This window comes from Artemia franciscana, chromosome 5 (genome assembly GCF_032884065.1).
Source record: "Artemia franciscana chromosome 5, ASM3288406v1, whole genome shotgun sequence".
NCBI classification, from domain to species: Eukaryota; Metazoa; Arthropoda; class Branchiopoda; order Anostraca; family Artemiidae; genus Artemia; species Artemia franciscana.
The window spans coordinates 16,904,362-16,931,967 of NC_088867.1; the positions used below are offsets into that span (position 1 = coordinate 16,904,362).

A 27,606-nucleotide genomic window follows, 5' to 3' on the forward strand; every position below is an offset into this window, starting at 1 on the left:
TTCTTAAGTCTTAAAATTGTTTATAAACAAACATACAATTGCCATCTAACTAATCAAACCTAACTGAACCTAATTTACCAATATTTTATATTAAATCTTTTTTGAGAACTATTAGATGGCACTGTTGTTGTTTAATTACATATATAGAAAATTTGAAAACAGAAAAATACAGTTGATATCCATGTTTTCTTTCAGAATAAAAAAAAAATCTACAACAGTGAAAGAAGTGAAGAGGTTCTTCCCCCACAAATTGTGTTAACTACAATTCTACTGCTAAAGGAGTGTCTTAGCTCTACCTTGAGTTAAGATAAAATAGATATGTACAATTGCCTTGATTGAACAAAGCTACACCAGTTGATGTTTGTATTTGCTTTGATTGACACCAAATTAAATGATGAGTAATAGTGAGATAGTGATTAGATTATTGGACAGTTTAGTTGATGAAGATTATAATTAAGAGAGGTATGGAAGGCAATATAAAGTTCACTTGCATTTCAGAATACTCTTAAGTGAGGTTGATTATGATCAAAAAACAAATATTGGCTCTCAGAGCCCAAAGTTTTAAACTTGTACTCAGTATGGCTCTCAGAGCCCTGAAATTAGTTCTAGGGACAAAAAATCTAGCTCTCAGAGCCCACAAATAGGTTCTAGAACCATAAGAACTGGCTCTGTAAGCCCTATAAGAATCCATGACAGGCAACAGAAGGCTTCTCCAGAAAAGCACAAAGGTAAAATATTAAAAGAACACATTAAATGATGCTCTATTCAAAAAGATTCCTGAAGAATATTCTGGCACCAAAGAGGGTCCTAAGATCCATAAGAAACTTGCCAAAGTTGCAAATAAAGCTTTCTCTGCACCTTTGGAAATAGGGAGGCTAAAAAATTTATTTGAGCATCACCCTAGGCCTGCAAATACTGATAAAATCATTGTTCCCCAGATGAATAGTGAAATTTGGGCTATTCCATCATCCAGGGCTAAACAGAGGTATGCTAAGGCTCTTGAAATACAGTAGACAATTGTTCACTAAACCTTCAGTGTTTTAGAGGCAGTAAATAAGATTCTTGAGCTTAAAAATGAATATATCACAGAAAAGGCTGTTAAAACCTAACAAATACAGCTCACATGCTTGGCCTCGCCAATTATGAGTTAAGTCTAAAAAGACTTCATGCAATGAAATTTGAAGTGAGCCCAGATCCCATGGTAGCATTGGCTTTATGTGCTGCTAAAGTCAAAGTCATGGAGTTTCTTTTTGCAAAGGTGTTGCCAAAACAACATCTAAAGGTAAATCCATGGCAGCTTTGAAAAAATCTTTTGGAAGGCCAAGAAATGTTCAAAGGGGTAGCACCTACCATTATTGCTGAGCAAGGCCTCCATCCAAGTCATTGCAGAAGGCAGGGTCAGGACCATCAGGAGAAGACCAAATTCCAGAATTTTCAGAAAAGGGATTGCAAATAGCTGGTATATACTATTTAATGTATGGTACCTCACCCTTGATTTTTATGATTTTGTTATGAATTTCAATAGGCAGTCACAACATTTGGCTGATAATTTTAAAGTGGGGAGAATTGCTAATTGAAAATCTTGGCCTTCTAAAAATTCTAGGCTGTGAATAACAAGATTATTCCTTCTTGAGTAGAGTTCAGAGCAAAGAGCAGTTGTTTTCACTTCAACAAGCTTGGATTTAAGCAGCCTATTTTCCAACCTAAAAAGCTTGCTTTCCTGCTGGAGCTTTGCAATTGTCTGTAAGAGTTCATTCATATGGTCATTGAAATGTTGTTTTGTGAATGACATAATTATCAACTATAATGCTGCTATGCTATTAATTTATTCTTAAAAAATCATAGAATGAGACTTATTCATAGGAACATTTGTAGTCCATCCAAGAACAAGGGAAGCAGAGGAACCCACTCACATATTTCCTGTAATTAAGGATAACTAAACACTGACAGGATTTATCAATCACAAACTCATATTCTAATTGGCTTAAAAATAAGTCTGTTGTAAATGGACTGGCATTACCCCTCATAGGAACTCCAACAATTTCCTTATACAGATTACCATTAAGCTTTATAAAAGTATTAAATCCAGCAAAAGTTTAGTAAATCATTAGTCATGTCCATGCTATACCATCTTGAACTAGTAGTACTGTTAAAGAAGTTAGTCCATTGATCCTTCTTATTATAAGTGTCAATTTAAAAAAAATAGACAAAAGGAAAGCTTTCTTATTAATTTTTTTTTAATTTCCAAATACTAAATTAAGTGGTAAGTTTTTACCTTAAATACCTTAAATCACAGCTCGGAGTGAAATAAGGACTTTCAATCCTGTTGAATCACTCCTTGTGATGACAGTTGTATACATGGTTGATTAGATTCTGGTGGATCCCAGTCAAATCTCCATGGTTTGTCACTCCACTCAGCATCCAGACAGCATTTGAATACATCTGTTGATTCAGCAGAAACAGTGTTCTCCTTGAGGCTGTTCCAGAGTTTCACCATCCAATTCAAGAAGAAGCTGCTTCTTGCTCCAGTCCTTGCATGAAGTTTGTGGATTCATTTTGGGTGTCCTCGTGTTATGTGGGAGGGGTCAATCTCCAGGAGCTCATTTTCTTGATTGGTAGAGAGGAGTTTATGCGCCTGGATCATATCCCCACGTTTCCGCCTATAGACTAAAGAGGAGAGGTTGTGTTCCCTCAGCTCTTCACTGTAGGGCTTATTTTCCATACCAGCAATCATCTTAGTGGCCCTTTGTTGGATTTGCACAAGAACTACCTAGTCTTTTTTGAATCAAGGGGTGGCCAGGATGGTCCCCACCTCCAAACATTGTCTTACCAGTCCTTTGTAGAGCTTGATGATTACATGTCTACTTCTGCTGGTAATGCTGTGTTTAATGATGCCTGGGGTTCTGCTAGCATTGGCTGAGATCTTCTGTGAGTGGGAGCTGAATTTCAGCTGGGAGTCTACAACAACTCCAAGGTCTCTCTCTTCCTGAACATGCTCCAGTATGTGGTGACTCCCAGGGTTTTGGGTCATAAGTTACTGTTGGTTGGGGTTGTTGTGTCCAAAGTGTATGACCTTGCATTTTTTTAGTGTTGAATTCCAACAACCATCTTTTAACCCAGGAGCACATGTGATTGAGATCAGTTTGGAGGGATTGGAGGGCAGAAGGGGTATTGGCAGGACCTATGAGTTTTGAATCATCTGCATAAAGAGTGGATTTGTTTCTGGTGATAAGGGCTAACTCATTTACATATATATTGAACAGGGTAGGGCCCAGAACACTGCCCTAGGGGACCCCACTGGTGACTTTGACTTCATCAGAGAGTGCGTGACTGTTTGGTCCTGTGGTCACTTTTGCTTGCTGTGTTCTCTCCCTCAGAAAATCCTTGATCCAACTGATCACTCTTGGACTAAGAGACAGGGTGCATAGCCTGTGAATGAGATAGCTGTGACAAACTTTGTTGAAAGCTTTGGCTAAATCCAGCAGGATTATATCCACTGGTACTCCTTTCTCTAGTTGGTCACAAGACTGTAAGACTCAAGAAGGGTTTGTATCCACCAATCTCTTAGAACAAAACCATGCTGGCTGCTGCTGATGAGTGAGTTAGCCTCAAGATGGTTAATGATGCGTTTGTTGACAATTATCTCCATGACCTTGCATGCCACACAGGTAAGGCTGATAGGTCTATAATTTAGTAGGTTTTTTTTAGGGTTAGCCATGAAGCTTCCACATCATCTGAGATCAGAGTTTCCAGATTGGCATCTATCAGCTCTTCCACCATCATCTTGTAATTAGTAAAGGATTGCTTAGTATATTTTGATGGTTTGGAGTTGAGTTGTATAGATGAGAGGATGGCATGTGGTCACTTGAGCCACTCGGACTGAGAGTCTGTGTCCTGATCACCTTTTCTAGGTCATTGGTTATGACTAGGTTGGGTGTTGAAGGATTTTGTCCCGGACGCATTCTCGTGGGCACGGTTACTGTTTGGTACAGGAAATTATCAGCAAGGACTTGAACTAGTGGGTTTTGTTCAAGGCTTAACCTGGTCATACCTTGGCCATCTATCTAGAACACGCTTGGGAGGTCGAAGTCCCCTGTCATGAGCAAAGTTACGAAAATACAATGTATACAATGTAGTGAAATCAAATGAGTCCACTCTTTTGGATGAAACTTTAGCCAGAGAATCTGTAACTGGCAATGAGTTATTGACACTCCAATATGGATTAAAATTAGGAAATGTTTTGATTACCAAGCAATATGCCTTAAATTTGTTTCTAATTGCCCCCAAAATACACATCAGGTTAGTTGCTGCAATTCTGGTTGGGCATTTGGCAGCACCAGCAATAAAGCATGGTTTAGGGGGACTTATGAGATTTTGTCATCTAATCTGAGAAAGGAAAATTTTATCATTATCAATAACTTTAATATATAATTTTTTTTTTTTAGTGTATCTTTGTATTTTTTCCATTAAACTCTTGAATCTCTTCTCTTTCTTTTCTATTCTCTTCTTGAATCTTTTCATATGCATTTATTGTTCATAGCTCCTTTGATAAAACATCACAATAGAGTCTGTGACAAATTATTGCAAAATTATTATTAGCTTTATCAACAAGTACAATTACAAAATCATTCTGTATATTAGCAATTGCTTGTTTTATCTTAGCACTATAAAATGTTGCCTCATTATTAAGATTGTTTGCATTATTATATATCTTATTTCTAACTCTAGTTATAGTGAAATTTTTCCAATTCTCAAAAAAATATCTTTATTAATTTTCTCTTTTTGCACCACTTATCAATAACCAAATCAAAATCATTACCTAACCAACTAAGAACATTTGAAGGTTTTAGATGATTAGAAAGACAGAATTTAGCCCCATTTCCATTATGCTCTGAAGATCAAGTTGTTTTATTATTTCCAAATCACCTGTTATAATATGTTTGTAAGTTGAATTTACAAATGATAAAAATTGCTCACAATTGCAAACTGGTTTCCAATTACCATCCTTGTCAAATTTCTTAAGTATTAAGTTATAATTAAATTTCATTTGCCCTAACGTTTTTGAAAACTTATATGTTATAATTGGATTATTCTTATTATTCAAATTACCTGGAAGGGAATGTTTCAAATCCCACTGGTTTAATATTCCTGGTAAATTTTTATCAATAGCAGTTGTTCATAATGCCAAAAAAACAGCAAACTTTTGCTTATGACCTGAGATTATATGAAGCATTAGGTTTGAGAACACTGTAACTTGTAATATTTATTTGTTTTCTTAGCATCACTAGTGAAGTATCAGTGAATGAAAATGCTTGTATACTATACTTATCTGATCAAAATGATGCAAACTGTGCGTGTGTGTGTGTGACTTCATTTCTGAAGATGCTATGAAGTATCAGTGAATGAAAATGCTTGTATATTATACTTATCTGATCAAAATGATGCAAACTGTGTGTGTGTGACTTCATTTCTGAAGATGCTCTGAATATAAATGTATGATAAATTTACATCCTGGTGCTTAAATGACTGTTCATAAAACCTGAAAATTTGCTATCTCAGAGAGAAACAGATTGCTTATGAGCAAGTTGATTTTTAAATGTATAATTTGAAATAATATTACTTTTAACCAAAAGTACTAGAAGTAGTACTTCGGTATTACTTGTGATAATCTTGCACTGGTGGTAGTAGAAATTTTAATTTGGGTTTGACAACGCATTGACATTAAACAAAAAATTCGAATTTGTAGCAGAATTTTCTGGTGAATTGAGGTGAATATGAAATTTTGAATATGGAAACCTTGGAGAAAATTATTCCCTTGGAGAAAATTATGTGGGATTGTCTTTTCCTTTGTGCATGGTATTCTTGTTAATTGTAGCAAAACACTGGTATTGGATCTGTACCAGTTTAAGATTAGATTATCTTGTTTTAAAGCTTTCAAAGGTGGATATTCATACACCCTTTGCATCTGCAAATGGGACAGCAGGGGTTTGCAACTGTCACTAAGATCACTTTTTGTCATTTTCACCTGTCACTTTTTGTCACTTTTCTTTTTAAATCGTCACTTCAGTCACTTTTGCCATTTCAAAATTCGATTTAGTCAGTGCTCCTTTCAGTGGGCTAGAAAGGTAATGTAAAAACATATTGGACAACAAGCTGTTGCCTGTTGGAAATTAGTATTGGTAATATGACAAAGGAGTATGAAAAAAAGAAATAAATTTGAAACCCAAAATTTCCAGGTTTTTGTCCATGGGTCATAAGTTTTATTGTTTTTGAATTGGACCCATTTTCAAGGTATTTCAGGCTGTTTTTCGAAAAACCTGAAAGCTTATTTTAACTTCTAGACACTGTTTTTTTTAATGTGGCTAACAGTTTTGAATCAAGCACTCTTAAATTGGATTCTATTCTAAATAATATTTGATTTTACTCAGAAAAAAGAGTTTGTTTTTAGCAAATTTTTACTCTTGGTTATTATGGGCCAGGATTTGCCCTTTACCAGGTAACTATGACGTGGGAGGTTGTTGGTTCATAGAATGAATGATAAGAAGAAAACAACAATTGAATGAAATATTAGGATTTCACTCTCCTCATCCACCACCAAACTGGAGGAATCTTGGAGGTAAAATATAAGAAAAAAGTAGTGACTAGGACTTGAGCTGTCCCTGTGCGTCTGTTCTGCATTCCTCCAAACAGAAGCTTTTTGCCACTTTTTCTGAATGAAAAAGTGGCGCATATGTTGGAATATATTCCATGAATTTTGAAAATTACCTTTTTTGTGTCTTAATAAAAAAAACATTAAAATTGTTGCCTTCGTTCATTTTCGTGAATCGGTGCCCCTGGAAACTCTTAAAATTATCAACAGGGGGACTTACCTGTTATACCTACTCAGCTGGGCAACAAACAACCATCAAAGCCTCACCATGGCCATTATATTGCTCTATCACATCAATGATGTGATAGCTTCTTAAAGCTAAAATAAAAAAAAACAAGTTTTTTGAAATGAAAGTAAGGAGCAACATTAAAACTTAAAACGAGCAGAAATTACTCCGTATATGAAAGGGGCTTTTCCTCCTCGACACCCCGCTCTTTACGCTAAAGTTTTTTATTGTTTTAAAAAGTAGAGTTGCGAGAAAGAATCAAACTTTAGCGCAAGGAGCGGGGTGTCGAGGAGGAAAAGCCCCTTTCATATACGGAGTAATTTCTGTTCGTTTTAAGTTTTAATGTCGCTCCTTACTTTCATTTCAAAAAATTTGTTTGTTTTTTTATTTAATTTCTCAACTAATGCATGTCAAAAACTTTTTGAATTAATGCAAAAAGTTTTTGAATTAATGCATGTCTGATTTTGGCTCTCCGTACATAAATTATTAAAATGAAATTTGCATATTAATTCTTTTTTTGGCTAAATGGCTTTCTCTTAGTTTTGATCAGACGATTTTGAGAAATAAGGGGTGGGGAAGGAGGCCTAGTTGCCCTAACACGCACCCGTGATTTGTCTTATGGCAAAAAATACGAAATTCGTCATTTTTGTAGATTGGACCTTGAAATTTTTTCTATAGGGCTCTCTGATACGCTTAATGCGATGGTGTGATTTTCGTTAAGATCCTATGACTTTTAGGGGGTGTTACCCCCTATTTTTCAAAATATGGCAAATTTTCTCAGGCTCGTAACTTTTGATGACAAAGACTAAATTCGATGAAACTTATATACTTAAAATCAGCATAAAAATCCGATTCTTTTGATATATATTTTAGCATCGAAATTCCATTTTTTAGAGTTTTGTTTACTATTGAGCCGGGTCGCTCCTTACTACAGTTTGTTACCACGAACTGTTTGATCACAATTAAAAAATGAACCCTTAAACCAAAAAGGAGGAAAAGGCCAGAGGTTTCTAAAAAGTAAGTAACTGTGCTTGATAAAAACCCTCAGCAATTGAAACGCTGAATTAGTTCTTTTTCGGGAAGTTTTTCTTTGTAATTTCCCAGGGTTACTTGCCCTGTCTTGCCCCCCTCCTAGATCGGGCCCTGGAGTCAAAATGAACCGGCCTTGGTGCATACTTAAAAGTTTTGATCAAAACTTTGAGATAATGCTTTTGTTCAAAGTAGTCGGAAGGTCTAGTAAATATGCTTCTGGGGTTGACTTTACCCTTAAAAACTTTAGGATATGAGCCATAAATCATTGTTGCAGCAATAGCTATGATTTTTAAAAGAGCAAATCACGATTCATTGTAACCATAAGTTTAAACGCGTTTTAACAAAAAAACCTTGTCTTGTAAAAAAAAATATAAAGGAGAAACTATAAGACTAATTTATAAAGCTATGAAATTAAAATCTTTTAAAACTCAAGCAAGCTTAGTTTCAGTAAAAGCTTTTTTTTTTTAATTCAACAAACATAGGGGAATTTCATAAATCCACTAAAATATTTTCCCAATTACTTGTACTTTGTTACCCCATTGGATTAAAATAATTGATTATGCTGCTTAGTTGCACACTATACTACCTATATGCAGTTATCTATAATATGATAGCTTATGAATCATTCCTTTCGTAAATTAAATAAAAAAAACAAATTTTTTTAGCTGAAAGTAAGGAGCGACATTAAAACTTAAAACGAACAGAAATTACTCCGTATATGAAATCGGTTGTCCCCTCCGCAATCCCTCGCTCTTTACGCTAAAGCTTTTATTTGTTTTAAAAAGTAGAATTGTGGCAAAAAGTCAAACTTTAGCGTAAAGAGCGAGGGATTGCGGAGGGGACAACCGATTTCATATACGGAGTAATTTCTGTTCGTTTTAAGTTTTAATGTCGCTCCTTACTTTCAGCTAAAAAAATTTGTTTTTTTTATTTAATTTCTGAACGTTTTTGAATTAATGCATGTTTGGTTTTGGCTCTCCGCACATAAATTATTAAAATGAAATTTGTATATTAATTCTTTTTTTTTGGATAAATGGCTTTCTCTTAGTTTTGATCAGACGATTTTGAGAAATAAGGGGTGGAGAAGGAGGCCTAGTTGCCCTCCAATTTTTCGGTTACTTAAAAAGGCAACTAGAACTTTTAATTTTTAACGAACGTTTTTATTAGTAAAAAATATACGTAACTTAAGAATTAACTTTCAAACTTTCATAACCTTATTTTTTTATTATGTATACGAGGGGGTTTGTACCCTCGTTAATACCTCGCTCTTTTCATTAAATCGTAAGTTTTGTCCCAATTCTTTAAGAATGACCCCTGAATCAGAAAGGCCGTAGAATAAATAGTTGAAATTACTAAAAATACTTTAGCATAAAGAGCAAGGTATTTATCTTCTCCTAAATACCTCGCTCTTTATGCTAAAGTATTTTTAGAACCCCTCATATGCGTAATAATCTCTGTTCGTTTTAAGTTTCAATGCTACTTCTTCCTTTCATTTGAAAAAACGTTTTCATGTTTATTTTTCATTGTTTTCTTATAGTAATGCTAGAGAATCCTGCGCCCTTTTCATTGAATTTTTCTTCCCCCATGACAGATTCCTCCAAGGAAAGATCCTCCAACATAGCCCCCTCTCCTCAGCCCCACCCCCAAACAAAATAAAATCCCCCTGAAAACGTCTGTACACTTCCCAAGAACCATTACTATATGTAAACACTGGTCAAAGTTTGTAACTTGCAGCCCCTCCCCCAGGGATTGTGGGGGAGTAAGTCATCCCCAAAGACATAGTTATTATGATTTTCGACTATGCTGAACAAAATGGCTATCTCAAAATTTTGATCCGTTGAATTTGGGAAAAAATGAGCGTGGGAGGGGGCCTAGATGCCCTCCAATTTTTTTGGTCACTTAAAAAGGGCACTAGAACTTTTCATTTCCGTTAGAATGAGCCCTCTTGCGACATTCTAGGACCACTTGGTCGATACGATGACCCCTGGGAAAAACAAAAAAAAAACAAATAAACACGCACCCGTGATTTGTCTTCTGGCAAAAAACACAAAATTCCACATTTTTGTAGATAGGAGCTTGAAACTTCTACAGTAGGGTTCTCTGATACGCTGAATCTGATGGTGTCATTTTCGTTAAGATCCTACGACTTTTAGGGGGTGTTTCCCCCCATTTTCCTAAATAAGCCAAATTTTCTCAGGCTCGTAACTTTTGATGGGTAAGACTAAACTTGATGAAAATTATATATTTAAAATCAGCATCAAAATGCGATTCTTTTGATGTAGCTATTGATATCAAAATTCAATTTTTTAGAGTTTTGGTTACTATTGAGCCGGGTCGCTCCTTACTACAGTTCGTTAACACGAACTGTTTGATGAAATGAATAATAAGGCTAAAAGAAAAACCTCTGGCAGTCTTTACGCAGTTTCTAGAGCCCCAAATTAGTTTCCAAACTCATGGTTTGCGTTATATTTCAAGTAAATGCGGAGGGTAGGGAAAGCAGCTGTACATATGAGCTATTGTGCATTAGTGCTGGGGAGGACGTGGTAACACGTGACTTATGTTGTCATTAAAGTATGTAAGTAGTCAAGTATGCAATCTTGGTAACATTTAAGCATTGCTGCTAGTTCCAAATTAAGTTTTGGTTCATTCTGGCTTTTTTACATAGTTGATATTGATAATTTTTGGCTTGGAACATTTTATCCTTCAGTTTGTTGTGCAAAACTGGTATCCATGGTTTGTAGAATCAAGGCACATAAAACAGGTTCTTTCAAAATGTTCCTTGCACAGCTTATGGATAAAAATAGAAGCTCCTATCTCATAAACTATAAAAGGCAAGCCAGTTGTGATTGATCTTCAACCTTTTGGAGGAAACTTTAAGAAACTCTCTTGCCAACAGATTTTTGACTTGCCAAGTAATCTTGAGCATGTTCTAGAACTTAAATGCAACAACTTTAACAATCATCCTGGTTCACTGCATTAGCACAGGTCCCCTGTAGCTTCTGAAACCTGATGCAAAGTTTGTAAATTTCAAAGGCTTTATTAGCATCAGTTTTATTGGCCCCTAGACTAGCAAACGATATGTTTCAGGAATAAGCTATAAAGATTTTAAAATGGTGTAGTGAGAAATGAGGCATAAGTAGTTTATTTAGTGAGCAAAGCATCATATTGCAGTGCAAAATGATATTATAATCCTGGTCAAAGTAAACTTTGTCATCAAAAGTATAAAGCTGGTTACTTTTAACTTTTAAGTGCCCCTATAATTTTTCAAATTTCAAGAATATATTTGAGTCAGTCCTTAATTTGTGTCACTGGTTTGTCATTATTCTTAGCAATTGTAAGATCGTATATTGAAATTAGCTGCTCGAATGAATGAAATAAAAAACAACACAAAAATCAGTGCAGCTTATGTGTATTCTATTATATTCATCCAGTTCTTGTATGATTTTGGCTTAGAAAGGCAAAAAAGAAAGATGAAAAATCTTTCAAAAGTCTTTTGATGCCAAACTGCATCTTACCCACACGGAAGGTGTGGAAAATTTAGCACGTCAAGTTTGGCCTGAGGAAAACTGGTAAAAATTTGAGTCTAAAAGAGTAGTTTTGTGATAATGACTAAAATACATTTATCATTCATAGATTTAACTGTATACTCCTATGAGTGGCAGCATATGGAGGGCTCTTTATACAAGTTTAAAAAAAATAACTTTTGAGCTACATGTTTCAAAAGTTATATGTTTAAAATTGAACTGATTTTCTTATTAAAGACAAGGTAACAGTCACCCAACTGTTTGCTATGAAAAGTGACTCAATTCGTGTCTATGTTAAAAGAGGGACTAACATGTCTGTTTTTATATTATTCGTATTAGTTTTTATAGCAAAAATTACTTTTAATTGTTTGAATTAAATTTTGTAAACTAACCGCGTGATTAATCTGTGTAACCGCTGCAAAACGCAAGCCGAATCTATTGGTTGGGTGATTTCTGTAACATACTTCAAAGTATTGCATTCAATGTCAAGCAAAATACACTTTAAATATTAAGAATATTTTGTCTCGACATTCGTCATTGAGTATTCGTCTCACTTATTTTGCTTTTTTCAATATTTCTAAATGGAAGTGCAAGGCTTTTGTCTTGTAGGTGATGATGCTCCGAAAGATCTCCAAACTGTGGCACTCTCAAATAAAACCAATAACATTTAAACATTGCCACATGCACACGTGGACTGAGACACCGCCAAACCGAGGTCTTGTAAGAGTTTCAGGCGTGGATAGTGCTCCCTTTCTTCAAGGCTTAATAACAAATGATATTAACCACTTAGAGAAGCAGCCAAGTATGTATACAATGTTTTTGAATCGACAAGGACGTGTTCTTTTTGATGTTGTAGTCTTCCGTGAAAATAACCACGATTATCTTCTCGATTGTGATTCACGATGCATTAACTCTTTGGTAAAACATATGAAAATGTTCAGGCTTAGGAAAAAAATAGAAGTAAATCCTGTTGATAATCTTGCCATTGTTGTCACGTCCGATTTGAATTTCTTTAGAGGTCTTTTTTGGCATGACCCGCGTACAGAAATGCTTGGTACCAGGGCTGTTATTGATGCAAACCTTGTCGAAAAACTTGTTTCTAAAACTACTTTTTATTCTCTGCAGAGATTTGAACTTGGTATCCCTGAAGGTATTGAAGATCTACCACCTGGAGAATGTTTTCCACTTGAATCCAATTGTGACTACTTGCATGGAGTGAGCTTCACCAAAGGCTGTTATATTGGACAAGAACTGACAGCTAGGACTTACCACACAGGAGTTACTAGAAAGCGTTTGATGCCTTTAGTTTTTGAGAAAGAGGTTTCAGAAAGCCTAGCTGGCAGTGATATATTAAATGACAAAAAAGCAAAACTAGGAAAGCTACGGTCTGTTTTTCAAAATCTTGGTATTGGGTTGATTCGAGTAGAAAATGCATTGAAAGCAAATCAAGTATTGATTGAGAAAGTGAAAGTTACAATCAAAAGACCAAAATGGTGGCCTGTTGAGCTGCCTAAAGATATTCCCCATGGAAGAGAAAGTGTTTAAGTGTTTTCTTTGTGGATTAGAAGAAAAATTTGAGTTTTATGGCAAAAGGGTGGAATTTGCGAAAAATGTTGGATTTAAGGAAGATACTTATGTGATGAGAGATCCGTTTTCTCCGCGGCATGAAGGGTTGTTTCTTTCCCTGGGTTCCAATTGTAGTAAGTGTGAAAAGACTGTCTGCAATGACTTGTCCTGTAGTGTCTTCTGGAAGAAACGATATTGCAAAGATTGTGCTAAATCCTATGCAAGAGAACTACCAGATGATTTATCACGTAGACTAAGTGCTTCAAATGTGAAATAACTGGATTTTTATATTAAAATCCTGAAGTAAAATTTCAGTTTCTGGTCTTTTGACTAGGGTATGAGGGAGACTTAATAGGAGGCTATCTGAAATAATAATAGAGAGCATTTAGACCATTATTCTGTAGATCCGGTGGTATAGGGAAATCTTATGGACCAAAGTTTGGGGGAGGAGAGAATTACGCCTGTGTGCAATTAGGATTATATGCATTATTGATGCCAAAAGATTAAAGAATGCTAATCATTCTTTGATATTCCATGTCATACATGTTGATAATGTTTTTTAGTGGTAAACATTTTTCAAAGTTACTTAGGTACTTGCTAATTAAACGAAACACACCCGAGAAGTGAAGGTAGCTTAGTCCTAATGAAATATAACCTTCATATAACCTTTAGTTTATATAATTATATAATTTGGGTTATATATTTGCATATTACGGGTTGGGGGTAAATTATGTGGACAGCGCCCCTAACCTTACCTCAAACACTCCCCCTAATGTGCAAATATATAGCCCAAATTTTATTAAGTCTAATGCTTTGTATCACCCGGCACTTGTCCTAGTGGCTATGAAAATGGTTTTCTGAGATACCTAAGCGTAATTTTTGAATTTTTTTTGTCTAATTTACAAATGCTGTTAAGTAAGTTGAATCTGTTTGTTTAAAACTTTCTAGGGAATTTCTTCTCATTTAATTTTTATTGATTGTAACTTACTAATACCTGTAGGTCACTGGCTGTTTTGCTCGCAGAAGTTACTAGAACATCTTCTGTCATTGACTTCAATCTTCAATTTGCTTTGGAGAATAATTTTCTTGTTCGTGTAGAAGGTTCTGTCTTAGAGGACGAAATAAGGCTTTCAGCCGAACTGTGGACTTTTGAAACTTCAACTTACATTCAAATTCAGCAAAAAAAAAGTACTCAAATGGCATATTTTAACTCTTCAATTTGAAATTGGTCGGGTGCTGTGTAAGGTTGTAGCTACCTTTTAGCATTACCCAGTGCGTGTGTGAATGTATGTATTTATACTCTGAATAGGCAGTTAGAATATTCCATCTAGAAATGTAAAACTTTAAGACAAAAAATAATCTTGGAACCATGGAAGCAGATATGAGTTGGCTCTATAAACTCAAAAACAATTTTTTTTTAAAGAATAAGAAAAACCTGAAAAGAACGTCATGCGAGGGCCTAAGCTGGAATTGCCTAATGGAGTAATAATAATAATAAATAAAGGATACGGCATTAGACTTTACAGTCCGTACCGGCGGTGCTGATCTCCGTTTCTTGGCTCTTCAGCCAGGAAGTGCAATGGGGGGTTGGGGGCCAGCCATCCTGTGCTTTCGCACACCCTTCCTGTTTACCTTCCCCAGATTTCTCCAGGTACCCATTTAGAGCTGGGTCAACTCTGGCTAAGCTTACAGAGTCACGCCACTGACCCCCGTCCCAAACTGAAGAATTGGGTACACTGGGATTCGAACCCGCGTCCTCTCAGACAAGGGATCCCGAATCCAGCGCACCAACTCAATAATACGCCTAATGGAGTAAGGAACAAAAAGCCTGTGAATTAGTTTTTTTGGATGACAAAAGAAATGGTGAATCCTGCTAAACTTTTATTGTCTCACGGCGAGCAAAAAGTTGGCCCCTGAGCCAGTGCAAATTACTTACTTCTTCCGACTCATATAATTTCGATCCTCGTCTTATTATTTCGAATTTGTGTCAAATAGAACAACATTTCTACGAAGAAGCCAAAAAAAACTTTTTGAGGGAGGAGCGCTTTTTCAAACAAAACTGAAAATACAAATTGTTCGGAAGATATTAGAAACTGTTGGAAAAATCGTAATGTTCTTGAGATTCTAGAGTACAGCACAGACTCGAAACCCCCTTTCTCTGTCTATGGGCCTGATAGCCACAGGTGTCTGAATAAGATTTAGTGATTATCATTAAAGCATACAAGCGAAAAAGACTCGTCCCGGAATCAAAACTGGCTTTCTTGAAGAATAAATTAAGAATAGGAGTAACATGAAAAGAAATATCTACTGTGATAGGAGCAGGAATAAATCCAAACACTAAATTGTTCCCGGCAATGTAAGTCATAAGACTATCAAATATTCAGAAAAAAGCCTATCTCTTTGTTGAAAACGCTGGATTTTGAAGAGGCACAGTAATATATATTAATAAATAACTCCATTGCCTAAATTTCTTATGATAAAAATAATTGAAAAAAACGAATTATGTGCGAATGGGGGAATATAAAGGTTTGAACGAAAATCCTGAGATTGTTGGGGGTATGGGCCCGAAGCCTCGTAGTTTTGTAGGCATTCTAAAGCAAGCTAGATTTTTTCGAGTAAGTGCCATACGTTTTTCTTCTGTAGACGCTTGATTAAAGCAGTAATAGGTAGAGGCGTGGTGAGAATAAGGACGTTCGTACAGGATTTATGAGAAAACTGAAGTCCCGTCATAGTTGGTGTAAAAAGGGTCATAGAGACTACGCCATCGGAAGCTTGTAAACAAATTTGCTCTGGGTAGCTTTCGTCTGGTCTTATCTCATGTACATGACGAGATGATTAAGGAGATCTCGCCTTCTTTTGCTGGTCTAGTCTGGTCATCAGTGGGTATTCACTTACCTGGATAGTACTAATAGTTAAAAATGTGAATGTATTGAAGATGTAAAAAGCTACAATAGCCGAATCGTATGGTGGTGTTTTGCATTGGAAAAAAGTGTGGAGGAATAGGGAGGTAATTCTTCATACTAAGATTGAAGCCACGGTAATACGGGAGTCAAAAATGGCTTTGAAACACGAGGGCTTTGAAAACTGAGAAGAATATATTAGAAAGTATCTTGAAGAATTGTTTAAGGAGAATTTTAAGTGCTTGTTCGACCGATTGTATTTCAATCCATAAATGTACGAAAAATTTAGTTGAAGGATTATATTGCATGGATGAAGGATTATATATTGTCAAGGATAGAGCTTTTTGGTCATCCATTGGGTAAAACGAAAAGCAGGTCACCCTCGATTGGGGTAAGAATAGTTTTGAGGAAAGATTTAAAGAAAACTGTAACTCATAGGATGGGTAAGGAGTGAACAGATTAGAGGAGCCTGTGCAAATATGATAACCTTTTGTTGACTTGGTGCTGTAATAATTTGTTAGTTGCAGTGGCAGAAGATGATTAGAAGAACCATGTTTTTTTCGGAACTAGTAGTCATTCTGGACCTGCTTATCTGGCACTGCTTCAATATCAAAAGGAACCGAAAAATATGATTATATTCTACTCTAGCGCTATTCGTCTTATCCACACTATTGCCCAAAAATGAAGAATCATTATTGCTGTTATTTGCCACTTGAGCCAAGTCACTATGTTTATTGAGACAAGGCTTAATGTGCATATAAAGTAAAATGTTTACAATATTCAGATCAATTGTGACAACATTTCGCTGAGCGATATCTTTATACCCCTCGAAACATTTCCGTGAGTACATTTGGTAGAACATATTGCAAGAAAAAGGGAGGGAAAAAAAGTGATGATTTCAAACAACTCGAGGAATTCCTGATTATTGTTTTTGGTTGGTTTCTCCCATTATGCAATACCTATCATTTAAATTATTTTCGGCAAACAAAGATATGAATGAGACAGGAGCTGCATAACTAAGAAACTATAGATAGAAATTTAATTTCGGGATTACTTTCAAGATAGACAGAGAAGTGGCCCATTGAAGGATAAATTCTTTGTGAATGTGATTAACAAAGTGTCCAAAATTGTTTTCCGAGTTATTTTAATAAATCAAAACCTCAATTAGAGTAATTACAACACTGTGAATTCACAAGGAAAGCATGGAAGAACCTTCAAGCCATTATGTTTAGTTTTAAAGGGTTAATCTTTAGATTGGAGAGAGGGTCATTGAAAGGTAAATGCTCATTGAGTTGCTTTTAAAATGCCTTCGTAGGTTTCTAGCATCGTCAGCATGCTCATGTCTGGTAAATTATTGGCATATGTGGAAGCTATGGCTTAGTTTGACACGAGCAATATTATTTCCTTATATACATAGAGATTCGACTTTTGTTTGGATTCTCCTAAGAAGCCACCATTTAACACGGAACACAAAAAGATCATTTTATGTGATGTCTAAGGTCAAAATGCAAAATGGGATAAAATTTTCCTATAATAAATGCTAAATCACCTCCTTCTGTATGCTTATACTAAATCCTGTGATGGTATACGATCTAATAAAGAATATAGTTTGCTAAGATGGAATGAAAACATCTTTTTCAATTGCGCTTGAAATTTTGAAAGCTAGTTGAACTGATGATTTTAGGTGACAGCCAACGTCAAAGAGCAAATTTTAGCAAATTTCTCATGCTGACAAACTCGAATTTATTGGTGAACAGTTCCGGAAAAGATTATTTGCATGCAGAAAAACGGCCAGGATTGAACAGTAAACACTTAAAAACGGATCTAGGAAAAAATTAGCAAAATGAGAGGAAACAATTTAAATAGAATTATATGGTTAAAGTAGCTATTTGTGTCTTACTCAGGACATTTAAAAACGGTATTTGTATTGCTTATCAGATGGTCCAATGATTCAGAATTCAAACAAAAGTTACTTTAAGTGACTATACTAGCCATATTATGAGTATAAACTCCAGGCAATGTGGGATCTTTTTTGGGGGTTTGGGGTGGGAATGATAAAACCTCTTCTGCTTGATGATTTAAATAGGTAATGCCCTGATATTCGGAAACAGTTGGGATAGCTAAGGGGAGCAAGCCCCGAGGCTCTCGTCCCCCCACGTGTTTCTTTGATCGTCTAAGTTCATTTAGTATGCATGTTCTAAACCAATTGACGAAATTCAATCAAATAAAGGTATAGTTCCCTATTATGGAATTTGACTTGATTTTGGGTGACAGTTTGCGTTAAAATACAAATTTTGACAAAATCCAGCCAATACAAGAAATCAAATTACCTCATTTTGTTTACCTAGCTTCAATCCTCTGATAAAATTCGATCAAGTAAAATGTATAGCTTCCTAAGATGGAATGAAACTATCCTGTCTCTTGGTAGTGTTCGGTTGAAACTATCTGACTTCTAGACGCACTACCTTTCAGTTGAGTCATTGGTATTTCTAAAAAAAACAGTGTTTAACATATTTAAAAAAAACAACAATTATTTTGTATAACATCTATATTCGAAGTGCAAGTTAAAAAAAAATCTAACCGTATTATAAAGGCCAACTCACCTCCTCCTATGAGTCCTCTATCAATTTTCCTATGAAATTTGATCAAACAGTTCGTGGTAACGAACTGTAGTAAGGAGCGACCCGGCTCAATAGTAACCAAAACTCTAAAAAATGGAATTTTGATACCAATACCCATGTCTAAAGAATCGCATTTTAATATAGATTTTAAATATATAAGTTTCATCAAGTTTAGTCTTACCCATCAAAAGTTACGAGCCTGAGAAAATTTCCGTTATTTTAGAAAATAGGGGGAAACGCCCCCTAGAAGTTATAGAATCTTAACGAAAATCACACCATCAGATTCAGAGTATCAGAGAACCATGCTGTAGAAGTTTCAAGCTCCTATCTACAAAAATGTGGAATTTTATATTTTTTGACAGAAGGCAGATCACGGATGCGTGTTTATTTGTTTATTTGTTTTTTCGTTTTTTTTTCCCAGGGGTGATCGTATCGACCCAGTTGTCCTAGAACGTTGCAAGAGGGCTCATTCTAACGGAAATGAGAAGTTCTAGTGCCCTTTTTAAGTGACCAAAAAATTGGAGGGCACCTAGGCCCCCTCCCACGCTAATTATTTTACCAAAGTCAACGGATCAAAATTCTGAGATAGCCATTTTATTCAGCGTAGTCGAAAAACCTTATAACTATGTCTTTGGGGACGAATTACTCCCCCACAGTCCCCGTGGGAGGGGCAACAAGTTACAAACTTTGACCTGTGCTTACATATAGTAATGGTTATTGGGAAGTGTACAGGTGTTTTCAGGAAGATTTTTTGGGTTGGGGGGAGGGGTTTAGAAGAGGGGGATATGCTGGGGGAACTTTCCATCGATTATTTGTCATGGGGGAAGAAAATCTCCATGAAGGGAGCGCAGGATTTACTAGCATTATTTAAAAAAAAACAATGAAAAAATAAATATGAAAAAGTTCTTTCAGCTGGAAGTAAGGAACAGCATTAAAACTTGAAACAAACAGAAATTATTACCCATATGAGGGGCTCAACTCCTCCTAATACCTCGCTCTTTACGCTAAAGTATTTTTAGTAATTTCAACTATTTATTCTACGGCTTTTGTGATTCTGGGGTCATTCTTAATGAATTGGGACAAAATTTATGCTTTAGTGTAAAGAGCGAGGATCTGACAAAGGGGCGAACCCCCTCATATATGTAATAAAAATATGAGAATACAAAAGTTCTTTACGTAAGCTAATTTATAAGTTACGTAAATCTTTTACTAGTAAAAATATTCGTAAAAAATTAAAAGTTCTAGTTGCCTTTTTAATTAACCAAACAATCGGAGGGCAACTAGGCTTCCTATCCCGCTCTTTTTTTCTCAAAATCATTCGATCAAAATTATGAGAAAGCCATTTAGCCAAAAAAATAAAAAAATGCAAATTTCGTTTTAATTATTCCTCTGCGGAGAGCCAAAATCAAAACATGCATTGATTCAAAAACGTTCAGAAATTAAATAAAAAAAACAAGTTTTTTTAACTGAAAGTAAGGAGCGATATTAAAACTTAAAACGAACAGAAATTACTTCGTATATAAAAGAGGCTGCTTCCTCATCAACGCCCCGCTCTTTACGCTAAAGCTTTTTTACTGTTTTAAAAAGAAGAATTGAGAGAAAGAGTCAAACTTTAGCGTAAAGAGCGGGGCGTTGATGAGGAAGCAGCCTCTTTCATATACGAAGTAATTTCTGTTCGTTTTAAGTTTTAATGTCGCTCCTTACTTTCAGTTAAAAAAACTTGTTTTTTTTTATTTAGTCTAATAAAGGGTTTAGTTTGCTAAGATAAGAATGCACCATCACTTTCAGCTGAGTCATTGAAATTTTCGGAAAATCCAGTAGCTTACATAGAGTAAAAAGAACTAGTATTTTAAGTGACATAAATTGTCAGAGTGTAAATTGTAATAAAACTTAGTCGTATTATAAGTTTTATCTCATCTTGCTTTGTGCACTTGGCTTAAATCCTCGAACGGAATTCGATCAAGTAAATGATATTGTTTCCTAAGATGGAGTGAAACCATCCTGTTTCTAGATGGGGTTCGATTGAAACTCTCTGACTTCCAGAACTACTACTTTTCAATTGAGACATTGATATTTTCGAAGAACCCAGCGTCTAAGATATGGTAGAAAATGGGCCAACATAGGGCAAAATCTAACGTCAAAATGCAAATTTTAATAAAATCCAAACTATTATAAATGTTAAACCACCTCCTCTTGTACACTGAGACTAAATCTTGAAATAAAATTCGATCCAGTAAAGGATATAGTTTGATAAGATGGAATGAAACAACTATTTATCAATTAAGTCATTTGAAATTTTCAAAAGCTAATTGAGCTGAATATTTTAGGTGATAGCATACGTCAAAGTGCTAATTTTAGTTGAATCTAGCCCCCTTTTTTTAATATTAACTCAAACTCACCTCGTTTTCTGTACCTAGCATAAATCCTCTAGCGAAATTTGGTTACTTTTCAAGCGAGCGATTACAAGTTCTGGAAAAAGTAGTGTCTAACAAAGGGTGGTTTTGATTGACATCTAGTGTCGATGTGCCATCTCTAGCAGAATTTGTTTGAGCACAAGATTTTACACACCCGATAGCCCATAATCTTGTTTTGCCACTTATTGTTCTCGTAGTTTTGATCCGGAGTTAAAAATTCTTCTGGTACAAAATACGGAATTTCACATTGTTTTAGGCAAAACATTGAAACCTCAGAGGTATGGTTCTCTGTATGCTGAAACTGATGATGTGACTTTTATTCAGATTGCTTCACTTTTTAATGGTGTTCCCCTCTACTTCAAAATTCCAGCAAATTTTTCAGGCACTTAGCTTTTGTAGGGTAATATTAAACTTGATTAATTTTATCTATTTTGTTTATGTATTTATTGTTATCGAAGTTTTTTTTATTAGAGTTTCGGTTACTATTGGGCCGAGTTGTTTTATACTTACAATTTGTGAGCACAAACTAATTAATAGTTTCATTCCAATATGCCTAGTGGATCTATTTTTCGTGACAGCATTTGCCCTAGATGCACCTATTAAACTGGTGTTCACCTTGAAGTTCGTGCTATGTTGTTTTTTTTTGTTCATGCTTCATGGTAGTTCATATGGCGCTACCACTTCTTCAGAACTATTCAGCATCTTGGGATTTCAATCTCGAGACTGGGACTTTGAGAAAAGTATGTTAAAGATTAGACATTATTATTTAATGTCTAATTTATTGTATTATTTAATATTTTAAATAAGATATTGGGAAATAAGAAAAAATCATTTTCTCACTAATAATCATATAAACAAGAATGTTTTGACTCCACTTCCCGAAGCCTTTATCAACTGAAAAAAAAACTAGACTAAATCATGCAAAGCATATAAAGAAAAAAAAACACAAATGTTAAAAACTGACATTTAATAATGTTGAATACGATAATGACCATCATGCAATAGCAAGAAATCAAACAAAATTGGATAAATTAGATAGTAGTTATCCTATATTTTCGTTCCGTTTTATTTGCAAATAGTAAGGTAGTGTGAACATGTAAATTATTTCAAACCTCAGGATTTTTCAGGTGTATTTGGGGTTATTGTTAAACTCTGAGCGGCAACCCTTGTTGCATAATAATACAAAAAGAAGCATTAATATTTGGTTTGTTATAACTGTGCTTGAAAAGTGAATCCCAGTAGAAATCTTAGAATAAAAAGGGAATCTATATGAAAGACTTGGTGCTCCTTTCTCTGTTTGATGCATGACTCCAAAAATAAAAGTTAATATTCGTGTCTCTTTTATGAACAAGTTCTAAACTAGGTGAATTGCGTTTCTCTTCCTCCTTGATACCCTTTTATTTTAGTTCTCACTTCATTCTTACAAACCAAAAATATAGTAAAGAACAAACCAATTATATTGTAAAGAACAAACCAAGGACACTTGGGGCTAGTTTTTCTATTTGAGATGTGACTGCAAAAGTAAAAGTTAATATTTGTGTCTCTTTAATGCACAAGTTCCAAACTAGGTAAATTGCGTTTCTCTTCCTCCTTGATACCCTTTTATTTTAGTTCTCGCTTCATTCTTACAAACCAAAAATATAGTAAAGAACAAACCAAGAATATTGTAAAGAACAAACCAAGGACACTTGGGGCTAGTTTTTCTATTTGAGATGTGACTGCAAAAGTAAAAGTTAATATTTGTGTCTCTTTTATGCACAAGTTCCAAACTAGGTGAATTGTGTTTCTCTTCCTCCTTGATACCCTTTTATTTTAGTTCTCGCTTCATTCTTATAAACCAAAAATATAGTAAAGAAGAAACCAAGAATAATGTAAAGAACAAACCAAGGACACTTGGGGCTAGTTTTTCTATTTGAGATGTGACTGCAAAAGTAAAAGTTAATATTTGTGTCTCTTTTATGCACAAGTTCCAAACTAGGTGAATTGCGTTTCTCTTCCTCCTTGATACCTTTTTATTTTAGTTCTCGCTTCATTCTTACAAACCAAAAATATAGTAAAGAAGAAACCAAGAATATTGTAAAGAACAAACCAAGGACACTTGGGGCTAGTTTTTCTATTTGAGATGTGACTGCAAAAGTAAAAGTTAATATTTGTGTCTCTTTTATGCAGATGTTCCAAACTAGGTGAATTGCGTTTCTCTTCCTCCTTGATACCCTTTTATTTTAGTTCTCGCTTCATTCTTACAAACCAAAAATATAGTAAAGAAGAAACCAAGAATATTGTAAAGAACAAACCAAGGACACTTGGGGCTAGTTTTTCTATTTGAGATGTGACTGCAAAAGTAAAAGTTAATATTTGTGTATTTTATGCACAAGTTCCAAACTAGGTGAATTGCGTTTCTCTTCCTCCTTGATACCCTTTTATTTTAGTTCTCACTTCATTCTTACAAACCAAAAATATAGTAAAGAACTAACCAAGAATATTGTAAAGAACAAACCAAGGACACTAGGGGCTAGTTTTTCTATTTGAGATGTGACTGCAAAAGTAAAAGTTAATATTTGTGTCTTTTTTACGCACAAGTTCCAACTAGGTGAATTGCGTTTCTCTTCCTCCTTGATACCCTTTTATTTTAGTTCTCGCTTCATTCTTACAAACCAAAAATATAGTAAAGAACAAACCAAGAATATTGTAAAGAACAAACCAAGGACACTTGGGGCTAGTTTTTCTATTTGAGGTGTGACTGCAAAAGTAAAAGTTAATATTTGTGTCTCTTTAATGCACAAGTTCCAAACTAGGTGAATTGCGTTTCTCTTCTTCCTTGATACCCTTTTATTTTAGTTCTCGCTTCATTCTTACAAACCAAAAATATAGTAAAAAAGAAACCAAGAATATTGTAAAGAACAAACCAAGGACACTTGGGCTAGTTTTTCTATTTAAGATGTGACTGCAAAAGTAAAAGTTAATATTTATGTCTCTTTAATGCACAAGTTCCAAACTCTAGGTTAATTGCGTTTCTCCTCATTCTTGATACCCTTTTTTTAGTTCTCGCTTCATTCTTACAAAACAAAAATATCGTAAAGAAGAAACCAAGAATATTGTAAAGAACAAACCAAGGACACTTGGTGCTACTTTTTCTATTTGAGACGTGACTGCAAAAGTAAAAGTTAATATTTGTGTCTCTTTAATGCACAAGTTCCAAACTCTAGGTGAATTGCGTTTCTCCTCATTCTTGATACCCTTTTATTTTAGTTCTCACTTCATTCTTACAAACCAAAAATATAGTAAAGAACAAACCAAGAATATTGTAAAGAACAAACCAAGGACACTTGGGGCTAGTTTTTCTATTTGAGATGTGACTGCAAAAGTAAAAGTTAATGTTTGTGTCTCTTTAATGCACAAGTTCCAAACTCTAGGTTAATTGCGTTTCTCCTCATTCTCGATACCTTTTTTTAGTACTCGCTTCATTCTTACAAACCAAAAATATAGTAAAGAAGAAACCAAGAATATTGTAAAGAACAAACCAAGGACACTTGGGGCTAGTTTTTCTATTTGAGATGTGACTGCAGAAGTAAAAGTTAATATTTGTGTCTCTTTAATGCACAAGTTCCAAACTAGGTAAATTGCGTTTCTATTCCTCCTTGATACCCTTTTATTTTAGTTCTCGCTTCATTCTTACAAAACAAAAATATAGTAAAGAAGAAACCAAGAATATTGTAAAGAACAAACCAAGGACACTTGGGGCTAGTTTTTCTATTTGAGATGTGACTGCAAAAGTAAAAGTTAATATTTGTGTATTTTATGCACAAGTTCCAAACTAGGTGAATTGCGTTTCTCTTCCTCCTTGATACCCTTTTATTTTAGTTCTCGCTTCATTCTTACAAATCAAAAATATAGTAAAGAACAAACCAAGAATATTGTAAAGAACAAACCAAGGACACTTGGTGCTACTTTTTCTATTTGAGACGTGACTGCAAAAGTAAAAGTTAATATTTGTGTCTCTTTAATGCACAAGTTCCAAACTCTAGGTTAATTGCGTTTCTCCTCATTCTTGATACCCTTTTTTTAGTTCTCGCGTCATTCTTACAAACCAAAAATATAGTAAAGAAGAAACCAAGAATATTGTAAAGAACAAACCAAGGACACTTGGGGCTAGTTTTTCTATTTGAGATGTGACTGCAAAAGTAAAAGTTAATATATGTGTCACTTTTATGCACAAGTTCCAAACTAGGTGAATTGTGTTTCTCTTCCTCCTTGATACCCTTTTATTTTAGTTCTCGCTTCATTCTTACAAAACAAAAATATAGTAAAGAAGAAACCAAGAATATTGTAAAGAACAAACCAAGGACACTTGGGGCTAGTTTTTCTATTTGAGATGTGACTGCAAAAGCAAAAGTTAATATTTGTGTCTCTTTTATGCACAAGTTCCAAACTAGGTGAATTGCGTTTCTCTTCCTCCTTGATACCCTTTTATTTTAGTTCTCGCTTCATTCTCACAAACCAAAAATATAGTAAAGAAGAAACCAAGAATATTGTAAAGAACAAACCAAGGACACTTGGGGCTAGTTTTTCTATGTGAGATGTGACTGCAAAAGTAAAAGTTAATATTTGTGTATTTTATGCACAAGTTCCATTCTTACAAACCAAAAATATAGTAAAGAAGAAACCAAGAATATTGTAAAGAACAAACCAAGGACACTTGGGGCTAGTTTTTCTAATTGAGATGTGACTGCAAAAGTAAAAGTTAATATTTGTGTCTCTTTAATGCACAAGTTCCAAACTCTAGGTTAATTGCGTTTCTCCTCATTCTTGATACCCTTTTTTTAGTTCTCGCTTCATTCTTACAAACCAAAAATATAGTAAAGAAGAAACCAAGAATATTGTAAAGAACAAACCAAGGACACTTGGTGCTGCTTTTTCTATTTGAGACATGACTGCAAAAGTAAAAGTTAATATTTGTGTCTCTTTAATGCACAAGTTCCAAACTCTAGGTGAATTGCGTTTCTCCTCATTCTTGATACCCTTTTATTTTAGTTCTCACCATTCTTACAAACCAAAAATATAGTAAAGAACAAACCAAGAATACTGTAAAGAACAAACCAAGTGTCTCTTTAATGCACAAGTTCCAAACTAGGTGAATTGCGTTTCTCTTCCTCCTTGATACCCTTTTATTTTAGTTCTCGCTTCATTCTTACAAACCAAAAATATAGTAAAAAAGAAACCAAGAATATTGTAAAGAACAAACCAAGGACACTTGGGCTAGTTTTTCTATTTGAGATGTGACTGCAAAAGTAAAAGTTAATATTTGTGTCTCTTTAATGCACAAGTTCCAAACTCTAGGTTAATTGCGTTTCTCCTTATTCTTGATACCCTTTTTTTAGTTCTCGCTTCATTCTTACAAACCAAAAATATCGTAAAGAAGAAACCAAGAATATTGTAAAGAACAAACCAAGGACACTTGGTGCTACTTTTTCTATTTGAGACGTGACTGCAAAAGTAAAAGTTAATATTTGTGTCTCTTTAATGCACAAGTTCCAAACTCTAGGTGAATTGCGTTTCTCCTCATTCTTGATACCCTTTTATTTTAGTTCTCACTTCATTCTTACAAACCAAAAATATAGTAAAGAACAAACCAAGAATATTGTAAAGAACAAACCAAGGACACTTGGGGCTAGTTTTTCTATTTGAGATGTGACTGCAAAAGTAAAAGTTAATATTTGTGTCTCTTTAATGCACAAGTTCCAAACTCTAGGTTAATTGCGTTTCTCCTCATTCTTGATACCCTTTTTTTAGTTCTCGCTTCATTCTTACAAACCAAAAATATAGTAAAGAAGAAACCAAGAATATTGTAAAGAACAAACCAAGGACACTTGGGGCTAGTTTTTCTATTTGAGATGTGACTGCAAAAGTAAAAGTTAATATTTGTGTCTCTTTAATGCACAAGTTCCAAACTAGGTAAATTGCGTTTCTCTTCCTCCTTGATACCCTTTTATTTTAGTTCTCGCTTCATTCTTACAAACCAAAAATATAGTAAAGAACAAACCAAGAATATTGTAAAGAACAAACCAAGGACACTTGGGGCTAGTTTTTCTATTTGAGATGTGACTGCAAAAGTAAAAGTTAATATTTGTGTCTCTTTTATGCACAAGTTCCAAACTAGGTGAATTGTGTTTCTCTTCTTCCTTGATACCCTTTTATTTTAGTTCTCGCTTCATTCTTACAAACCAAAAATATAGTAAAGAAGAAGCCAAGAATGTTGTAAAGAACAAACCAAGGACACTTGGGGCTAGTTTTTCTATTTGAGATGTGACTGCAAAAGTAAAAGTTAATATTTGTGTCTCTTTTATGCACAAGTTCCAAACTAGGTGAATTGCGTTTCTCTTCCTCCTTGATACCCTTTTATTTTAGTTCTCGCTTCATTCTTACAAACCAAAAATATAGTAAAGAAGAAACCAAGAATATTGTAAAGAACAAACCAAGGACACTTGGGGCTAGTTTTTCTATTTGAGATGTGACTGCAAAAGTAAAAGTTAATATTTGTGTCTCTTTTATGCACAAGTTCCAAACTAGGTGAATTGCGTTTCTCTTCCTCCTTGATACCCTTTTATTTTAGTTCTCGCTTCATTCTTACAAACCAAAAATATAGTAAAGAAGAAACCAAGAATATTGTAAAGAAC

At 34.7% G+C, this 27,606-nt stretch overlaps 2 protein-coding genes across 2 annotated transcripts in view; both read left to right on the top strand.

Moving 5' to 3' along the window:
* The window catches only part of LOC136027038 (myeloid differentiation primary response protein MyD88-B-like), a 97,515-nt gene that overhangs the window by 1,413 nt on the left and 68,496 nt on the right, over nt 1-27,606 (top strand). The gene's annotated exons all lie outside the window — the stretch shown is intronic.
* On the top strand, nt 12,113-12,976 carry LOC136027689 (putative transferase CAF17 homolog, mitochondrial). Its single transcript, XM_065705137.1, has one exon. It carries the CDS (start codon nt 12,113-12,115, stop codon nt 12,974-12,976), a length of 864 nt encoding a protein of 287 aa, XP_065561209.1.